The sequence below is a fragment of the Aythya ferina genome (genome assembly GCF_964211825.1).
Source record: "Aythya ferina genome assembly, chromosome: 1".
NCBI classification, from domain to species: Eukaryota; Metazoa; Chordata; class Aves; order Anseriformes; family Anatidae; genus Aythya; species Aythya ferina.
Genome location: NC_140296.1, coordinates 147,809,811 through 147,825,922, shown reverse-complemented (window position 1 = coordinate 147,825,922; position 16,112 = coordinate 147,809,811). Strand labels below are relative to the sequence as shown.

Sequence of the window (16,112 nt, the reverse complement as noted above, 5' to 3'; positions counted from 1 at the left end):
TGTTCAATGTGCAACTTCCTAACAAGGTGGCTGGTGTTTCTTAGGCGCTATATTGCTCTGGGAGAGTGGCATTTCAAGATGTTCCCCCTACTCCCAGGCTGTCTGACTTGAAGCTCCCTGCTGTCATAACTGGACATGTAGAAATATCTTCCTTTATCAGAAAAAGCAGAAGAAATGCTGATTTGGCAAAAAGTGCCCATCTGCTCCAGAAATTTCCTTCTTCTCTAGTGCATCCAGCAACTTAAATCTGGGGTGTGTTGTTGAGTAATATGAAACAAACAAACAAACAAACAAAACTGTCTCCAGGTGTGCCAGTGGAGAGCTGCTTACTGTCTCTTTTGGGCACTTTTGCATTGGATGGTGCTAATTATTTTACTTATCTCTTCTGATGCTTCAGGAACACCAGAAAGCTGGACCAGGACAAATTGAGCCTGGCTGTTAGCTGCAAGATGGGCCCAAGATCTTAACATTCTCCTTCCTGCCTGATCACTCACCTGCCACAAGCCCACAAACATCTGACCTTACCTCAGGTATGCTCTTCTAACCCTACATATATAGTGGGGATAATGGTGTTTTTTCAGAGCACTGTGAAATCTCCTGGTGAAAGTGGTATCATAAGAGACATGATAAAAATACCATATATAAAATAGTAACTGGTGGCAATGCACTTTACTCAAGTTTTAAAAATCTAGGCCTCTTTTGAGTAAACCAATGGGAATTTCATAGGTAACTCTGACAGTTTTGGTCCAAAACACGACACAGGAAATTGACAGGATGTCTGCATGTAAGACTGATAGAAGTTAAATAAAATATGGCTTTAAACCAGCGGCAGATTTCAGCAGAATTCCTTACTGAGGTAAGGTAGGTAGTGACTGCATGTGAAGTGCCACTTGCAGGCGGGTTGGTAACCCACAGGCACTTCTGGCAGGTGTAAAACAAACAAACAAAACCCAGCAACATCAAAATACCAAGAAAATGCTACATTTTGGCAAGCGCCCTCTGCTGTCACTGTCAAGTGATTTTGTTCATGGTGCGCTGACTTCAGTTTTCTAGCTTTTCTGTAGCATAGGAGTCCTTAATTGCATTGTCTAACAGAGTATTACAGGGAATGTTTCTGTCTGAAATACACCATATTTGTAAACCTGACTGAAAGCAGAACTGAAAGCCACCGTAAAAAAAAAAAAAAAAAAAAAAAAAAAAAAGAGATTAAAAAATACAGATTGTGTTTTATGGTCTTGGTGTCCCTCCAGTCCCACAACTGAATCTGTTCATGCAGACAGCAGCAGGCACATGCAAAGCCATTACCCTCAGTTTGTGCACAGATGCAGGAGTCTGCTCCTGTGGTTTAGAGAGAATCTGGAAGTTTGTCTTGACTTTGTTTGTAAAAGAATGTTTTTTAAACTAGGAAACCATAAGAATTGCCAGTGTGAACAAAACCTAACTAGCAAAGAGCCTGAACAACCAAGTCGGTCTCAAGTGTTATCCCGATACATCAGTGTGTTTGCAGTCATTCTTGTGTTTGGCAATTACCTATGATTGTTTAGATGTTGTCACGAGTGCAGGGGCAGCTCCCATTAACCAAAAAGAAGGTTAATAGATTTGTGTTTGGTAGCCAGGACACTTTTTTTTTTTTTTTTTTTTGGAAACAATCCATGAGGCAGTTTCTTGTAAAAAAGCCCATCACTCTGTAGTATTTTCCATTCTTTTTATACTCACCTGACAATGTACTAATGGAAAATCAGTGCATGCAGCTGTATGACGCAACAGGAGAATTTCTCAGCTTGTAAAGGTAGGAATTGGTAACCCACTGCATCCATCTGTGCTTGGCACAGTGGGAAACTGTGATCCATTTGTCACCAGAACACGCATCTGGTAAGCATCTGAAAGGGTGGAGGTAAGTACTTGATGAATGCCTAAAGTGCTACCAGAGGGAAAAGTTTCACTGAAATCAACTTTGAATTGAAGCAGTTCAAAACAAATCAAACCAAAACTTTTCTCAGCTGGAAGCTAAGAACCCCTCCCCCCTCCTGCCTTTGTCTGCTGAAAAGGATATATGGCACAGTAAGAGCAAGACGGAGTAAATATAGTATGTAACAATAATAGTCTGGTTCTGTATCCTTCACAGAGTCTGTAAGGCTATCAATTGCAATTCCTACTCACAGGAATTCAGAAGCCTAAATCTGAATAAATAAATAAATAAATATAGCTTTGCTTATTCTTTTATTCTTCATGGATTCTTCACGTATTCTTCACGTGCAGGGAAGACCAACTGACCATGAGGACTGCAGACACTGCAAGTTCAGTGTGAAAAGCTGTGTGTTGGTGCCATCTGGTGGGCCTAGAGCCACCCCCACGCCAAAGAGGCAAAGCTCTTCCAGCCAGGGCGTGACCCCACCTAACGCTGTCCTGGCTCGTAGCATAGGGACCTTCCATCAGGAAACAAGGCTGAAGCTACAGCAGATAAAAAAGAAAGGACACCCTACCTGTGATATGCTTCCTCGGTAGTTAGGCTTGCTGAAGCGAACAAGCAACATGTGCCAGGGAGAGGCACTGGTCCAGAATGAGGGGATGGGCAAGGTGATTATCCAAATGCTTAGTCACAGCTGCATGAGAGGACTTCTGCCATCCCTTTAAGAAGCATAGTTCACTCTGACAGGTTCATGTCCTCAATAAGTACTCGAAGCATCAATAGGCACACACATTATTTCATTACAGGGCACCTAGCTCTGCTTGGGGCAGCCTTGAGAGTGGGAGACAGGAGGAGCACAGCTTCTTTCTTAGGCTCTATTCCAGGCTTTAGGCCCTGTTCCTGGCTTTTCTGAATCAAGGAAAACTATTCAAGATGCATTGTCTAAATCAGTGTGTGCATAAGTTAGGCAGGTGGGTGGTCAGAAAGTCTGCTTTCTGGCCCAGTTTGTCTGCTGGGGTGAGGAGGAAGGAGCCAAGAGCAAAATAAAATTGAAGTCAGCAGTGGCAGCAATGGGTCAGTTATCAAAAGTTACACAGCTAGCGTAAAGCTGTTCTCAGAAGCTGCTGTTTCTGTTTCCTCTCGGTGCTTGGCACCATCAGATATGTTCAAGCCTTTACAACCAGGAAGGAGGAGATGGATGCAGAGGCTGAGGGTGGGAGGACGGTGTTGGAAGGTAAGAGATGCAGATGGGACTGTCTTTTCCAGCTTCAAAGTGACTACAAGCACCCATCCTGGTTCTGCTTAGGTCTTTGTGTGTAACCTTGGCTTTATTCCATGGAGTTACATGACAGACTTGTGCAAATACTGAGACTAGCAGCAATCCAATTTCCTACATTAAATCTTGTGTCTTGTGATATGGCTATTACTTTGCCACCCAGCCATCTCAGCCCTCCATTTTAATGGTAGATGGATCATCCCCGGGTATGTTTCTGCACCACCAATTGTGTATTAAAATCTAACTCCTGGATAACACCATTACTGTACATATCAGTAAGGGATATGGCTTTGGTTAAAAGATTTCAAGACAAATGATTTCAAGATTTTCTCAACAAAGAATTCACCACTTCCTTTGTTTTGTTGTGTACAGACTTGGGGACAAGAGGCTGGAGATCAGCTCTGCAGGAAGAGTTTCTTGGGGTTTTGGTTGACAGCAAGATGAATATGAGCCAGCAGTGTGCCCTGGCAGCCAAAAGGGCCAACTGTACCCTGGTGTGCATCAAGCACGGCATTGCTAGCTGGTCAAGGGAAAGGATTGTTCTCTGCTCTGCGCTGGTGCAGCCTCATCTCGAGTACTGTGTGCAGTTCTGGGTGCCACAGTATAAGAAAGATATAAAACTGTCTATGATGGCTATGGGGATGGTAAAGGGTCTGGAGGGCAAGACGTATGAGAAGGAGCTGAGGTCCCTTGGTTTGTTCAGCCCCGATCAGAGCAGGCTGAGGGGAGGCCTCATGGTGGCCTGCAGCTCCCTCACGAGTGGAGCGGAGGGACAGGTGCTGAGCTCTGCTCTCTGGGGACAGCGACAGGACCCGAGGGAATGGCATGGAGCTGGGACAGGGGAGGGTCAGGCTGGGGGTTAGGGAAAGGGTCTGCATCCAGAGGGTGGTCGGGCACTGGGACAGGCTCCCCATGGATGTGGTCACAGCAACGAGCCTGTTGGAGTTTGGACTGTGCTCTCAGACATGTGGTCTGATTTTTTGTGTGGTCTTTTGAGGACCCAGGACTTGGACTCAGTGATCCTTGTGGGTCCTTTCAACTCGGGATATTTTATGATTCTGTATAGTTAGAGAACTGCTAACAACCAAGAATATTTTCTGTATGTGAGCCCAATGTTGGTTTATTGTATAGTTAAATATCCTGCTGTATAGCCACAGAACTACAGAAGGAATTTCCACAATCTCTCCAGGTACTTAATTTGGGGTGGTACCTATATATATATATATATTTTTTTTTTTCAAATCTTTTTCTAACACCGTCTCAGTCCACATGGTTATTCCTGTGGCTGAAATCTGTCCTCTCCGCTGTGTGCACAGTATCCTTTATCTTTCTTTTCTTCCAGTAGTATTCACGTATCTAAGCTCTTTAGTGCCTACCTACCACACGCCTCCAATCACAAGCTAAGAAAGACAGACCGTGACATTCCCTTGTTTTATTTATTTATTTTGATTCCCCCACTAGGTTTCTGGCTCATACTGTTCTCTTTCCTCAGCTTTACTTAACTCTAATTTCCCTTTCTTTCTCTCCACTGATACCATGATTCCCTCATATCTTCTCTGCCTGCACTTCCCTCCAGTTCTTCTTACCCCTGGACTCTTCTACAGTTCTGTACTGCTCTTCCAGCTGCAGCTGTAAATTCTCATCTGGTTACCAGTTTTATAGCAAGAAAATATTAATGTTTACATATAGGTGAAAAAGGTAACACAGAATCTGCAAAAGTATTTATTTCCTTAAAAAGTATACGAGGCTGAGGAAAGTGAAACTAAACATACCAATAAAGTAAACATTTTACACAATGCAAATTCTTATCCTGGTGTGTGTTACCAGCCTTGTGCATAAAGACAGTGTGCAAGTAGTGACAGATGTGCAATTTCTTGTCCAAAATGTGCAGTTTCTTGTCAAATTTATGTACATAATGATTATTTGAATTCATAGTTAGGTACATGCTCACACAGTGAAGGCATCCCACCCTAAATTTCTCAGTCCTCTAAAAGAGTAAAAATCCTAGTACATTCAGTTGTACAGCACATTCAAGACTTAATTCTATAAAACCAGAGACATCTTGTGTCTATTTTGTAGAAAATTTACATATTATGAAATACTACACTAGAAGTAGTACCAACACAGTTATGACCTTCTTATTTTGGTAGATGTTCACTGACATAAAATCTAGGCCTTTTTTTAGTGCTGTTTAACAAATCTCAGATTTCTGAAAGTACACATCTGTCATCTTAACAAAGTATTGAATCCAAGCTTACAAAACTTGAATTTTGTTTGAGTGGAATGTGTTGCATTGTGTCTATTACATAAAATAATTTCTCCGTAGAAGTAAGCAGGATTTAAAGCAAGGGGTAACTATCAAAATCATTGAATTGCATGAAACATATCAGGACACCATTTGTATCTCTCTACAGAAATCAGCTTTGCCTTTATTTCTACCTGGACCTGAAGTCACTTGAAGCAAAATGCAGAACGTGGAATTGAATGCAGTCAAATGGAAGTATTTTGGCACAACAACCAACTCATATGACAATACAAGCTGATCAAGGAACAGAAGCATCAGAAAATGTAGAGTTACAGGTATCATCTTGGCATAAGGGGATAGTACTCTCTTTTTACCTAAATTTACTACTTCTTCCTATGAAGAGAGTGTAAAATCAGAGCATCTCAGCAGCATTGCCATGTAGAATAAGATCTGGAGAAGTGAAACTAATCTTCTATATATAAAGTTATAACACCAAAAGAGGTTATAAATAACAAAGCTGTCTTTGTCAGCTGAGTAGAGAACTGATGGATAAAAGTGCAGCTTCACATATTAGTGAGGGCAGAACTGTAAGTATCTTCATTTAAAAAAACAAAACAAAACAAAACAAAAAACATAATCCTTATAATCCTTTACTAACCCTGTCATGGCATGGTGAGTTTCCCAAATAATCCACTGCCAACAGTGAGATGTACACCTGGCGATCCTAACGATCATATGCTAGGATCTATGTTAAAATATGTTAATATAAGTGATTAAGGACTAACAACTTTGCCAACAGGTGCACCTTCATGTGGATGCTATAGTTCAGCCAGGCATTCACTTAGAAATCAGCTCTTAATAAAGAGCATTGATGAAAAAGCAGACAGTAGCTTCATGCAGTTGGCAAATCTCTCCCATTTATAATTCATATACATTCAAGTGATAGGGAGCATGTGCTCTGTGGTACAACCACACCTAATTTCTGATTGGAAATGCTGGGGATTTACACAGAGCTTCCAATGAAGGAATGTTATCAGAATGAGATCTTTGATCCAGAGAGCAGACAAAAGTCTTGATCCCCATTCTGGATATACGAGCTTGAATCTGAAGCATTCTTTTCATTAATGTCAGGACACAAGCTACTCTACAGCTGCTGTTTTTCTTCAATAGTCAATGGCTTTTTATGAGTACCTTCAAAAGGAACAAAACTAGGTAAAGATAAATTTTAAAACCCTCCTCTTCATATGTTTGTATGATATCATATAGGAAAAGCTATGTGCAGAGAAGAGTTCCTGTGCTGGAAAGTATTGCAAGCCAACAAAGACTTGGTTATATGAGAAAGATATCTAGCTGTTAGCATGCTGTAATGCATAACCATTGTTATACATGTAACTGTTATAGTTAATCCATTCGTCTGCACACTGATACTCTTGATTAGGCTGAATGTATGGATGATAAACAGTTTCTTTTCCCAAGAAATAGGCTGGAGCAAGTCTCTGTAAAACAACAGCACTGAACTGGTATGTCAGCTTCCTTCGGATTTTGATTATTTCACCTGTTCTTCCATAATTCCTCAGTGCTCTGGCCATTTTCTGATATGTCATGATCTTGCGGTTTCCCTTCCTTTCTCCCCACAATTCTGCAAGTTTCTCCTTGTTTTTGGAGACAAACTGGAAGACACCATTGGGCTTATCCACCCATTGAATGCAGTTTGCCATAGCTGGATCATACAGAGACTCGTGGAGGTACTCAAACAGACGAAGTTTTTTTCTACCTATTAAGAAATAAAATACAAAAGGTCAGAATAGAACTCATGCTGGTTTTAAAATATGAGCAGTTGTCTTTTTTCCTGGAAAGGATCGTAAGGAAAAAAAAAAAACAAAAAACAAAAAACAAACAAACAAAAAAACATACGTAAACCTAATATCCTGTTTGAAATTCAAAGATCAATATAAACTATTCAACAGAAGACTACCAGTAGCAAATGGGGTGATAGTTCTGAAACAACATACAGATCTGTGGTGACAGGAAGGGATTTGGTCATTAGAGTTTTAAGAGCAGGTTATTAGTGGATCATGACAAATGTGTGTTGACTTTGCTGTGTGTTAGGACTGAGGAGCTGCTTTTAGCAATCTTCAGACACATGCTGTGCAGTGAATCACATCCTCAGGCAGTGCTGGAAAGAGACCCTGGAGAGCCAACCTGAATGCTTTTTAATAAACGCTTACCCCACTTAATCAAAACTCAAAGTATTTGAGATGAATTGATTTTGTCAGATTTGTTTCAGGACTGTTTTGGGGATGCAAGGTAGCCTCTGATATAAGAAAGAGGGAGTGAATGTTCAGGAAGAGCAAGCTAGTTTTGAACTGTAAGCCTCACCTAGTCACTAAGAAGCTAGACCTTCTCATAGACTGTATTTTTCTAAACACATGCAGAAATGTCAAATTGCATCCAATGCAGAATAAAGGAAGCTCAGTGAACAATATTTGTCAGTCAAGTATGTTCTTCTCCCCACAGGTTCAGCTCTCACACTCAAGTTTACTAGTGAGGTTTATTAGTTTCACTTAGGTCTTGTGGGTCTCTCTCTCTGCAGTGCTCCCAGTTCCCTTCACAGAGCAAAGGGTGACCAAGAAGCTGCTATAAGGAGGAAGAGTTGAAGATTATGAGACAAAGAGGAACATTTTGCAGGAAGAAGAGTCTATGCAGAAGAACGGCTTCCACTTTAACCAAAGTGGATACAAGCAGCTGCACCTAAAGTTCATAATGTCTTGTCTTGCATGGCTATTTTAAATCAGGGTCTGGGGAAAAGAGGCAGTAGCTAAGGAACACTGAGGTCAAGCCAAAACATCTGTTAGGGATGACAGTAGCTCTGCATCTGGTGATAAGGAAATAGGAGAGAAGTGACAGCCAGACTAGGAAGAAGAAGATCCTGAAATCAGAGGTACTTTCCAAAAAATAATAAAGTTTCAGGATCTAAATAAAAATTGGCCTGTGGCTAGAAGCACATATTCTACTAAAAATACCTATAATACGTTCAAATGAGAAGCTTAAAAGAAACATGAAGGAGACTGCCTGGTCACAGTAAGCAATTCTGAATAATAGCAGGTGACATCCTTAAGTCCCCTCCAACCAGAATCATCCCATAATCCTATGAACCAATGCTAGAATGAATAAGACCTGGGGGACACCTGGATGCCTCTGCTGTTCATCGGAACCTCTAGATACTGCAGACTGAGTTTCTACAGGAAAACAATAGTGTAGCCACTTCTCTACCAGCATCTCAGAGTTCATGCTGTCCAGCCTCTTAGTTCTGCTGTCTAGATTTCTCCAGCTGCTGCACTGGTTTGAGAGGGCATATGGGCTTATGTGTGCTAATGAAGCTATGTTTCTAGATTCCAGCTACCATTTCTAAAGCCCTACAGCATGCAGACACACCTGTTTGAGGTAGGGTTAGTGCATGGATCTTTGCACTGCATACCGTTGAATAAGCTAGTAGTGTTTATTACCTGTCTTTAAACCACTGCACAGCATCAGTCCAAGCCAGCAGCCTAGTTTCTGCAGGTTGCTTATGTAGTCACTGGAGAGAGGAAGCTCCTCCAGAAGGTGTTTCAGAGCATCTGCATTAGGTTTCTGCACTAAATTGGCCTGAAGCAGCCTAATTCTGTGTATGTCTCTTGAAATACATCTCTTGATGGTCTCAACTTACTGAGCTTTCATTCTTATTAAGGACTGGCCTTGAAATGCATGACTTGGACTCCTTTCAGAAGAAACCAAACTCAGAGATGCTTTCCAGAAACATATTTAAGTCACTGCAGGTTTCAGAACTTGTGGCCATCCTAGAGATAGCCCTAACCTCCATGAAACACTTTAAACACAGACTTTGCATCCTCAGTGCTAATTGTTTCATTTACAGATCTATTCCTAAAGGGTAACACTACATGCTAGTATACAGATAACCTCTTATGCACAAATAAGAGGACAAGAGGACTAAATTTATCTAGGTATAGGGGAAATAGTTCCCCAAATCATAGTTTCTGGCAGGATATTGTCGTGGAGACAAAAAGAAAGAAAACAAAAAAAAAAAAAAAAAAAGAAGAGAGAAAATAAACAAAACACACACACACATAAGAATAGCCATCCATTCTGAAATACTGTGCAGTATAGCCTTCTGGAAAAGAAGATTGATAATAATGTAAAAGGAAGATTAATTAGGAAATTAAGTTTAACAGAGCAGTAACAACTGAAGTTGGCTTAAGCTAACAACATCTAAAATTGGGTAAGACTTAGAAAAGTAACATTTTTTGATTGGCATATTTGCATACATAGCAGTGAATTTCAAGAGTCAGAAGTACAGAACTTAAAAGGAGAGGTTAATCTTCCCATCGTCCCAAGGAACTTGTAGTAGTCATAGTAGCTGAGCTATTAAGCAACAGAAACCACAGTGTTCAGCATCAATGGTAAGGGATGATACAAAAACTGACACCGTGTGGTTAACATTGAGAGAAGGGGATTTCAAAAAGCAATAAAATCAGGAAGCTACTCAAAAAGACCTCACAGTCAGAAGTAGCTACAACACTCAGAGTGGAAGCTGTGGAAATCTCATCTAGCAGAGTCATACAAAGGATGCTGAATCCCAAATGAAAACCCAAGAATGAATGCAACAATTGAAGTACAGTGATGGCCAATGGCACCTGAGCTACTCTCGGCAAAACAGATATCCACTCAAGTAAAGTCAACCAAAAGGAGCATAAAAACAGCTGCCAAAGTGTTCACTGGAAGTGACAAAAGCTAAGTAATTTGAACAGTAAACAGAAAAAGGCATAAAATCCAGTACAAGCATAATAGCATATGTGGAAAACCTTCAAGAAAACCACTGCTTTGACCAAAAGAAATAAAATGAGTTATTAAAGTGGATAAAGATGTTATTGTAATTCTTTGCATCAGACTTCAACCCAGATGATTTGGAGTGAACCCATCTCTGGTTTGTTTCTTCATGTAATAAACAAGAGGACAGAATGAGAAGTTAGCAGATTTATCTTACTGTATGAGATTTAGCAGATAGGAACTGAACACTAGCAATTGTATTCTAGTTAAATTGACTTATTTCTTTTTCCTGTTAAAAGTAAAAAAGAGGATACAGAGAAAGCACAATTCACCAAAGGAGTTTTAAATTAATGCAATGCACATGTCAAGATATATTCTCTCTACACACCTTTTCCTGCCTTTGGCTGGCCACCAGCAGCATGCATCACTTTGCTTTCTGGAGTATTCTGCAGCATATGGTAGACAGTCTCATCTGCATAAAAATCCCCTGAACTGTTCTTCAAGAATAAAGACAATGAAGAGTTAGCAACAGTGTACAATCTCTGAGGAAAAAGAAACTTGCAATCTTTCATCACCGGACCCAGAGAAGACTTTTCACACCCACAAAGGCCTGCAGTGCACTCTATCAGTGCACTCTGTTGCTCCTTAGGAGCAACATTAGCATGTCCAAAGGGAATAATGGCCCAACAGGGGAGAAGTTAAGAGGGATAATAGAATAATTGCCTCACTCAGCACCTTCAACCTTTCTGCTGGAGGACCTGTGAACTCCTTTTCCAGAGTTAATAAAATACAAGGGCCACTTGGGCTGTGCCTCTAGACAGACTTTGTAGTTCCTGTTACGTTCTTGCTAATCTGCTGGTTGAAAATGGGCTTTTGTGGAATCTGTTTACCTGAAATTCTTTCCGCTGCACTACCCATTTTCCATCACTCCTGCAGGCCACGCTTCCAGTGTTTTTATTCCAGTGTTTTTAAGAATGAAGATGAGCTGAAGCTGAGCTCAGCGTGCAAACCATGCTGGTCTTTCCAGTCAACTTAAAGCAGACCACTGGAGAAGAAATCAAAGGCCTGGTTCTTTCTCACAGGGGCAGATGCTGTGTAGAGGCTGAAATTTATTGTTCTCTACCTCTTTTGTGCAATATTCTTCTTCTCTGGGTAAGAGAGAGAAGACCTTTTCCCTGCTGTACTAGTAGGTTTGTTTGTTAGTTGTCATTTTATGTGATGAACCACAGAATAGCACCAAACAGCTAAGATGATTCCTGAAAAGAGCCTATTAAATATGTTTTGCAAATATTTCCCAGTGCAATTTTATCTGAATTATGCCTGGCCAGACTAAATTTGTGTTAGAGTTAGCATAATGATTTCTACTAGAAATCACAGATGCTCAGCTAATTTTCCATTTATGTCTGTAGTAATCAGTTCACTTACTATCATATTTCTCCAGCTATATCCTGGGTCTTCTGTAGATGGTGCTGCAGAGTAGCTGGGACTTGCTCGGAGGTGAGAGTGATGGTTGATCACAGTCAGGCAATTTTTATAACCTGAGAATTAGGAGGAAGGAGCAAAAACTGTGTGAGTAGAAGGGAGAGAAGAAGGCAAAAACAAAAACAAAAACGACAGCAGCAAACAACCTAACATGCTACTGGGCCTGTCAAAATGCATTTATCCTGTTGCTGCTGTCTAAATAATAAACTCTCCAGAGCCAGGATGTTTATCCAATATATAACCAGGAGGTTATCCAATATAATTTGCACAGAGGTATGTATAGTGGTACTGCTAACCATGCCCTAGGCTGGTTTTTCTTACCTTCATTATGTAAAGCAATATTTGTTAAGATAAAATTCCAGTTATTTCATAGTATTGTGAAATAGTTTGGTTAATAGAAAAAGGGAGAGCCAAATAGATCACCAGTCTTAGGAAATGGGAAAATTATTGAAGATTATAATATATGTATGAGAAAGAAAAAGGGAATGTCATGCAATTCTTCAGCAGGTCATTAGTACAATGCAAGTAAGAGTCCAGAATTGTGAATGAAGTGAAGGAGAGGAGCTGGTAAACATGATTCTGGGCAATACTGTGTCAGCTGTCCAAAAACATGATTACTTCAAATCAGCTACAGGGAAAAAAAATTCTCAGAGTACCTGTAGTGCCTGAAAGAACAACACAGAAGGACCCCAAGACCTCAGGATGTTTAAAAGAAGCAGAAAAGGACACTGGACCAAGGCACTTGGAAGACATTACGCACTGTGAGTGGTCAGAAGATTTTGGAGAGCACATCTGTTGCAAGTGGAAATGTGTGTGAGCAATGGGACATAACTATACACTGAGTTGCAAGTGTTTAAACATCTCTTTGTTGGCCCTGACAACAGATACAAGCCAGAACATTGCAAGAAGTTATATATAGAGGATCCTCCAGTGTGTAAATTACCACTGCAGTGGGGCCAAAAACTTGTTTACAACAGCTGAAGATGTGGCCCGATTGCTCATATTTGCATTTCAGTATATCATAGATAAATATGTAAGTAAACTTCCTTGTATGAAACACATTCCACAAAGAAGACAGGAGGCATATTCTTCTGAACTTAGAGGGTTTCTGATATAGCCTCTTACTTTCCTTTCCTCTGAATTCTATTCACGATGTAAAAGCACCAAACACAGATTTTAAGTTTTGTAGCATTTTAATTGCCAGAGTCTTGCCTGAACTGGATTAATATAGAGCTTTCATATACTTTAAGTTTTGTAAAGTGTAAATCTTAGTCTAGAAGTCAAGAAAATCACTTTTCTTCTAATTACCCAGACTCAAACTAACATTTCTGCCTAAAAATGTTTAAGTTGTATTTTAATGTAAATAAAAAGTAATTGTGGAAATTAATTTTGTATGTTGGATTCTTTGTATTTTTTATAATTATTATTCCTCTGCACTGGAATTTGCTGCTATATGAGTTTATTTACAGCATAACAGAAGAGCATTTTTTCAATTAAAGCATTAAAACTGGAAAATAGCTATTGCACTGTGGCCTTACATATTTTGGTTGTAGAAAACCTGAACTCAGTACACCTGGGGAAGGGAAATGGGGAGCTGTCCAACGACTTCCCTTTGCTGTGACTTGGAAGATGCACACCATGCTGGGAGGGACAGAAACCCTCCAAACGTTCTTCCCCTTTTTCTGCAATGTACCCCTGAGCTGTGCATTAATCCACCTCTGGGAAATTCCTCTCCCACCTATATGTTTTAAGACATACTTTCCTGTAAAAATATAAAGCGATAGTGAATGGGAATAATGGCCCCTTTTACCTTGTGAATACTGCATTTCTTTGTCAGATTGCTGCTGCAGTACTTCTAGCGCATCTTCAAAAGCCTGGCCCAGTATGTCTTGATCAGGAAAATTCTGCAAGAACATTTATTCTGTCAAGAGTCAGAAAAGACTAGGCTTGTTCCTTCAACATTGTCAGTTGGAAAATATAGTGATTATATGGAATACATATGTGTCATGCCATCCTCCTGGAATACGTATTTTGCAGAAAATTAAGCATTACCAGAATCATTGCTGTTATAAGAAAGTTCTCACTCCTTTACGAAGTCTCTTTGAGGTCAGTGGGTGAGCTCTCATGGGTAACATTACTCACTCGTGCAAATATTTCGAAGTTCATTTCCTTCATTTGCAACAGAAGTTCACTAAAAGGGTGTTATTGTTATTGGACTGCTTTGTAGTATTTAGTACAGAGGTATGTGTTACTTGTTTAATGTGATGTATGAAGCCAACACTATCATTCAGTAACATGGACATGAAAAAAAAAAAAAAAAAAGGAATTTCTTATGTAGACATAATGCCATACTATGCCATTATAGGAATCAATGTAGATTTTCAGAAAACTTTATTGTCATTCTAGGAGTTCATAACTTCAGTAAAAGCTAAAAAAATCCCCCCAATATCTGAGTTTGCCTAGAAGTTTTCTATAGGGTATGTGAAGCTCTCAGTAATGAAAGAACAGAGGCACTGTAGACTTACCATTATTTAGATATCAAAGGTTGAATCCTGTTTAAAATAAACATTATTCTTGTTATATATCTCAAAATAAATAATAATTACCTCAGCATAAATAAAATTAGCTAAATGAAATACCTCCATATTATTTCCATTGATGAAATTAAAGATAATAATACAGATAAAAGTAATTTACATAGAAAGTGGCATTTTAAGGCAATTAAATACTGTTAGCATTGTATTTTTTTATACTTCATACTATTTTTCATTAGTAATGTTTCCAGCCTTTAACCTTGTAACTTTTAAATTATTATCCAAACCATTGTATAAACATTTATAGATATTATGAAGTGAAAATGAGTTATTGCTGACATTCTGTTCTAGTTAGCTCAACTACTCCTTTCTTCCAAAAAATACTGACCAGAATTAAAATCAAATGTTTAAATCCCTTTGTTTTTCAGACCTAGTAGAAACAAGCTTGCATTTTCCATAGCGCAATTTAGCATCTGATTATATATGAAAATGCACTCTCAGAGTAATTTTGAGTTCCAGGAGCAAATTTTGTTCATTAAAAAACAATAGACAAATTTTCAGCAAGCCTAGCATGGAGTATACTTTTATATACAACATTACTCAGAAACAATTTATTTAGAAACAATTTAAGTTTACTAACTCTTCTTGGCATAGTCTATAACAATTTATTTTTTTATTTATTTTACCTTGCGTCTTTCGTTCCTGTTCTCACTTACATTTTTATTTCAAAGTTGCAATAATAATAATAAATCAGTATTTTATTATTTGAAGATTTAATTATAGTCTATTGAAAAATACTGAGCATTTTGGTAGAAATTTTAGCAGATACAAAATTTGTCTATGTGTGATGTTTTAAAATGCAAAGAAGAGACAAGATGCTTGAATATAAACAAGAAATATTTTCAGCCAAGACTCACCATAATTGTTCTAACTGGCCTCTTTTTGCCTCACATAGAACACAAATACCTTAAAGTACATTATAAAGTACTATCAACATTTATTAAAGTTTTTTTTAAATCTTGATGACCAGGAATACGTGGCTGAAGGATATCAGCATGTGAAGTGAAATCTTGGTGATTCAGTCAATTGATCTTGCTGAAGTTGATTTCTCTCTTTGATTTCAGTGCAGCAAGTATTTCAACAAACTCATTTAATTATAAAACTGGAACAAACCAAATTAATATTTTACCTGCAATGCTGGCCCCAGATTCTTGGAATATAGAACTGTAGAAATTAAAGATATGAATCTCCTTAAATATCCTAGTGAAGAGTTACTGTTTTCCCTAAAATGCATTTGTCTAACTTAAGCTCCAAAATTGACAAATGGTAACTTTGACAGAACATCAGCAGCTACGGATAATGCCTTTCAAAGCCTGTAAAGACATCAGTATCAGCAAGACACTGTTGAATGTTCATATCATTTACACTGTTGAATTCATAGGGGAAAAAAAATAAATATGTTACACCTTAAGTAAGTTTAATAAATACACTTACCTAGAATTTCAGCTCCGCACAGAATAGAAGAAACTGTCTGGTTTCATAAATAAATGGAAGACTGGGTTCCCACAGCAATGGGCTGGCAAAGGGGCTGCATTAAATAGCTGATTTTAAGGAAGTGTTTTGGTGAGGGATTTTTTTTAACAGTAAAGGTATAGTACAGTGCTAGCATGGCCCTTCACAAGAGCCCAGGACAAAGGAAGGGTGATTTATACTGAAAATAAAGTAGAATTAAATATTTTAACTATTTAACCAAAACACAAAGATCCTGGGCAGTAGGAGAGATTCCTTTTAGCTGTGGAACATCCTAATGGATCTGTCACTGGTATATTATGTATAGGGCAA

At 38.9% G+C, this 16,112-nt stretch overlaps 1 protein-coding gene across 7 annotated transcripts in view; it reads right to left on the bottom strand.

Moving 5' to 3' along the window:
* Positions 1-4,894: 4,894 nt before the first annotated feature.
* The window catches only part of SPIC (Spi-C transcription factor), a 28,698-nt gene continuing 17,480 nt past the window's right edge, over positions 4,895-16,112 (bottom strand). Inside the window, exons 2-8 of one of the 7 annotated variants that reach the window (XM_084511889.1) lie at positions 15,765-15,858; positions 15,460-15,494; positions 14,262-14,288; positions 13,547-13,640; positions 11,680-11,792; positions 10,643-10,751; positions 4,895-7,204 (exon numbers count right to left, since the gene is read on the bottom strand). In XM_084511889.1, the coding sequence (XP_084368015.1) occupies positions 6,777-7,204; positions 10,643-10,751; positions 11,680-11,792; positions 13,547-13,640; positions 14,262-14,264 (747 nt within the window). In that variant the 5' untranslated portion in view covers positions 14,265-14,288; positions 15,460-15,494; positions 15,765-15,858 and the 3' untranslated portion in view covers positions 4,895-6,776. Of the gene's footprint in view, positions 7,205-10,642; positions 10,752-11,679; positions 11,793-13,546; positions 13,641-14,261; positions 14,289-15,459; positions 15,495-15,764; positions 15,872-16,112 lie in introns of those variants that run through there. The other 6 variants (XM_084511885.1, XM_084511888.1, XM_084511886.1 and 3 more) reach the window with 6 other exon arrangements.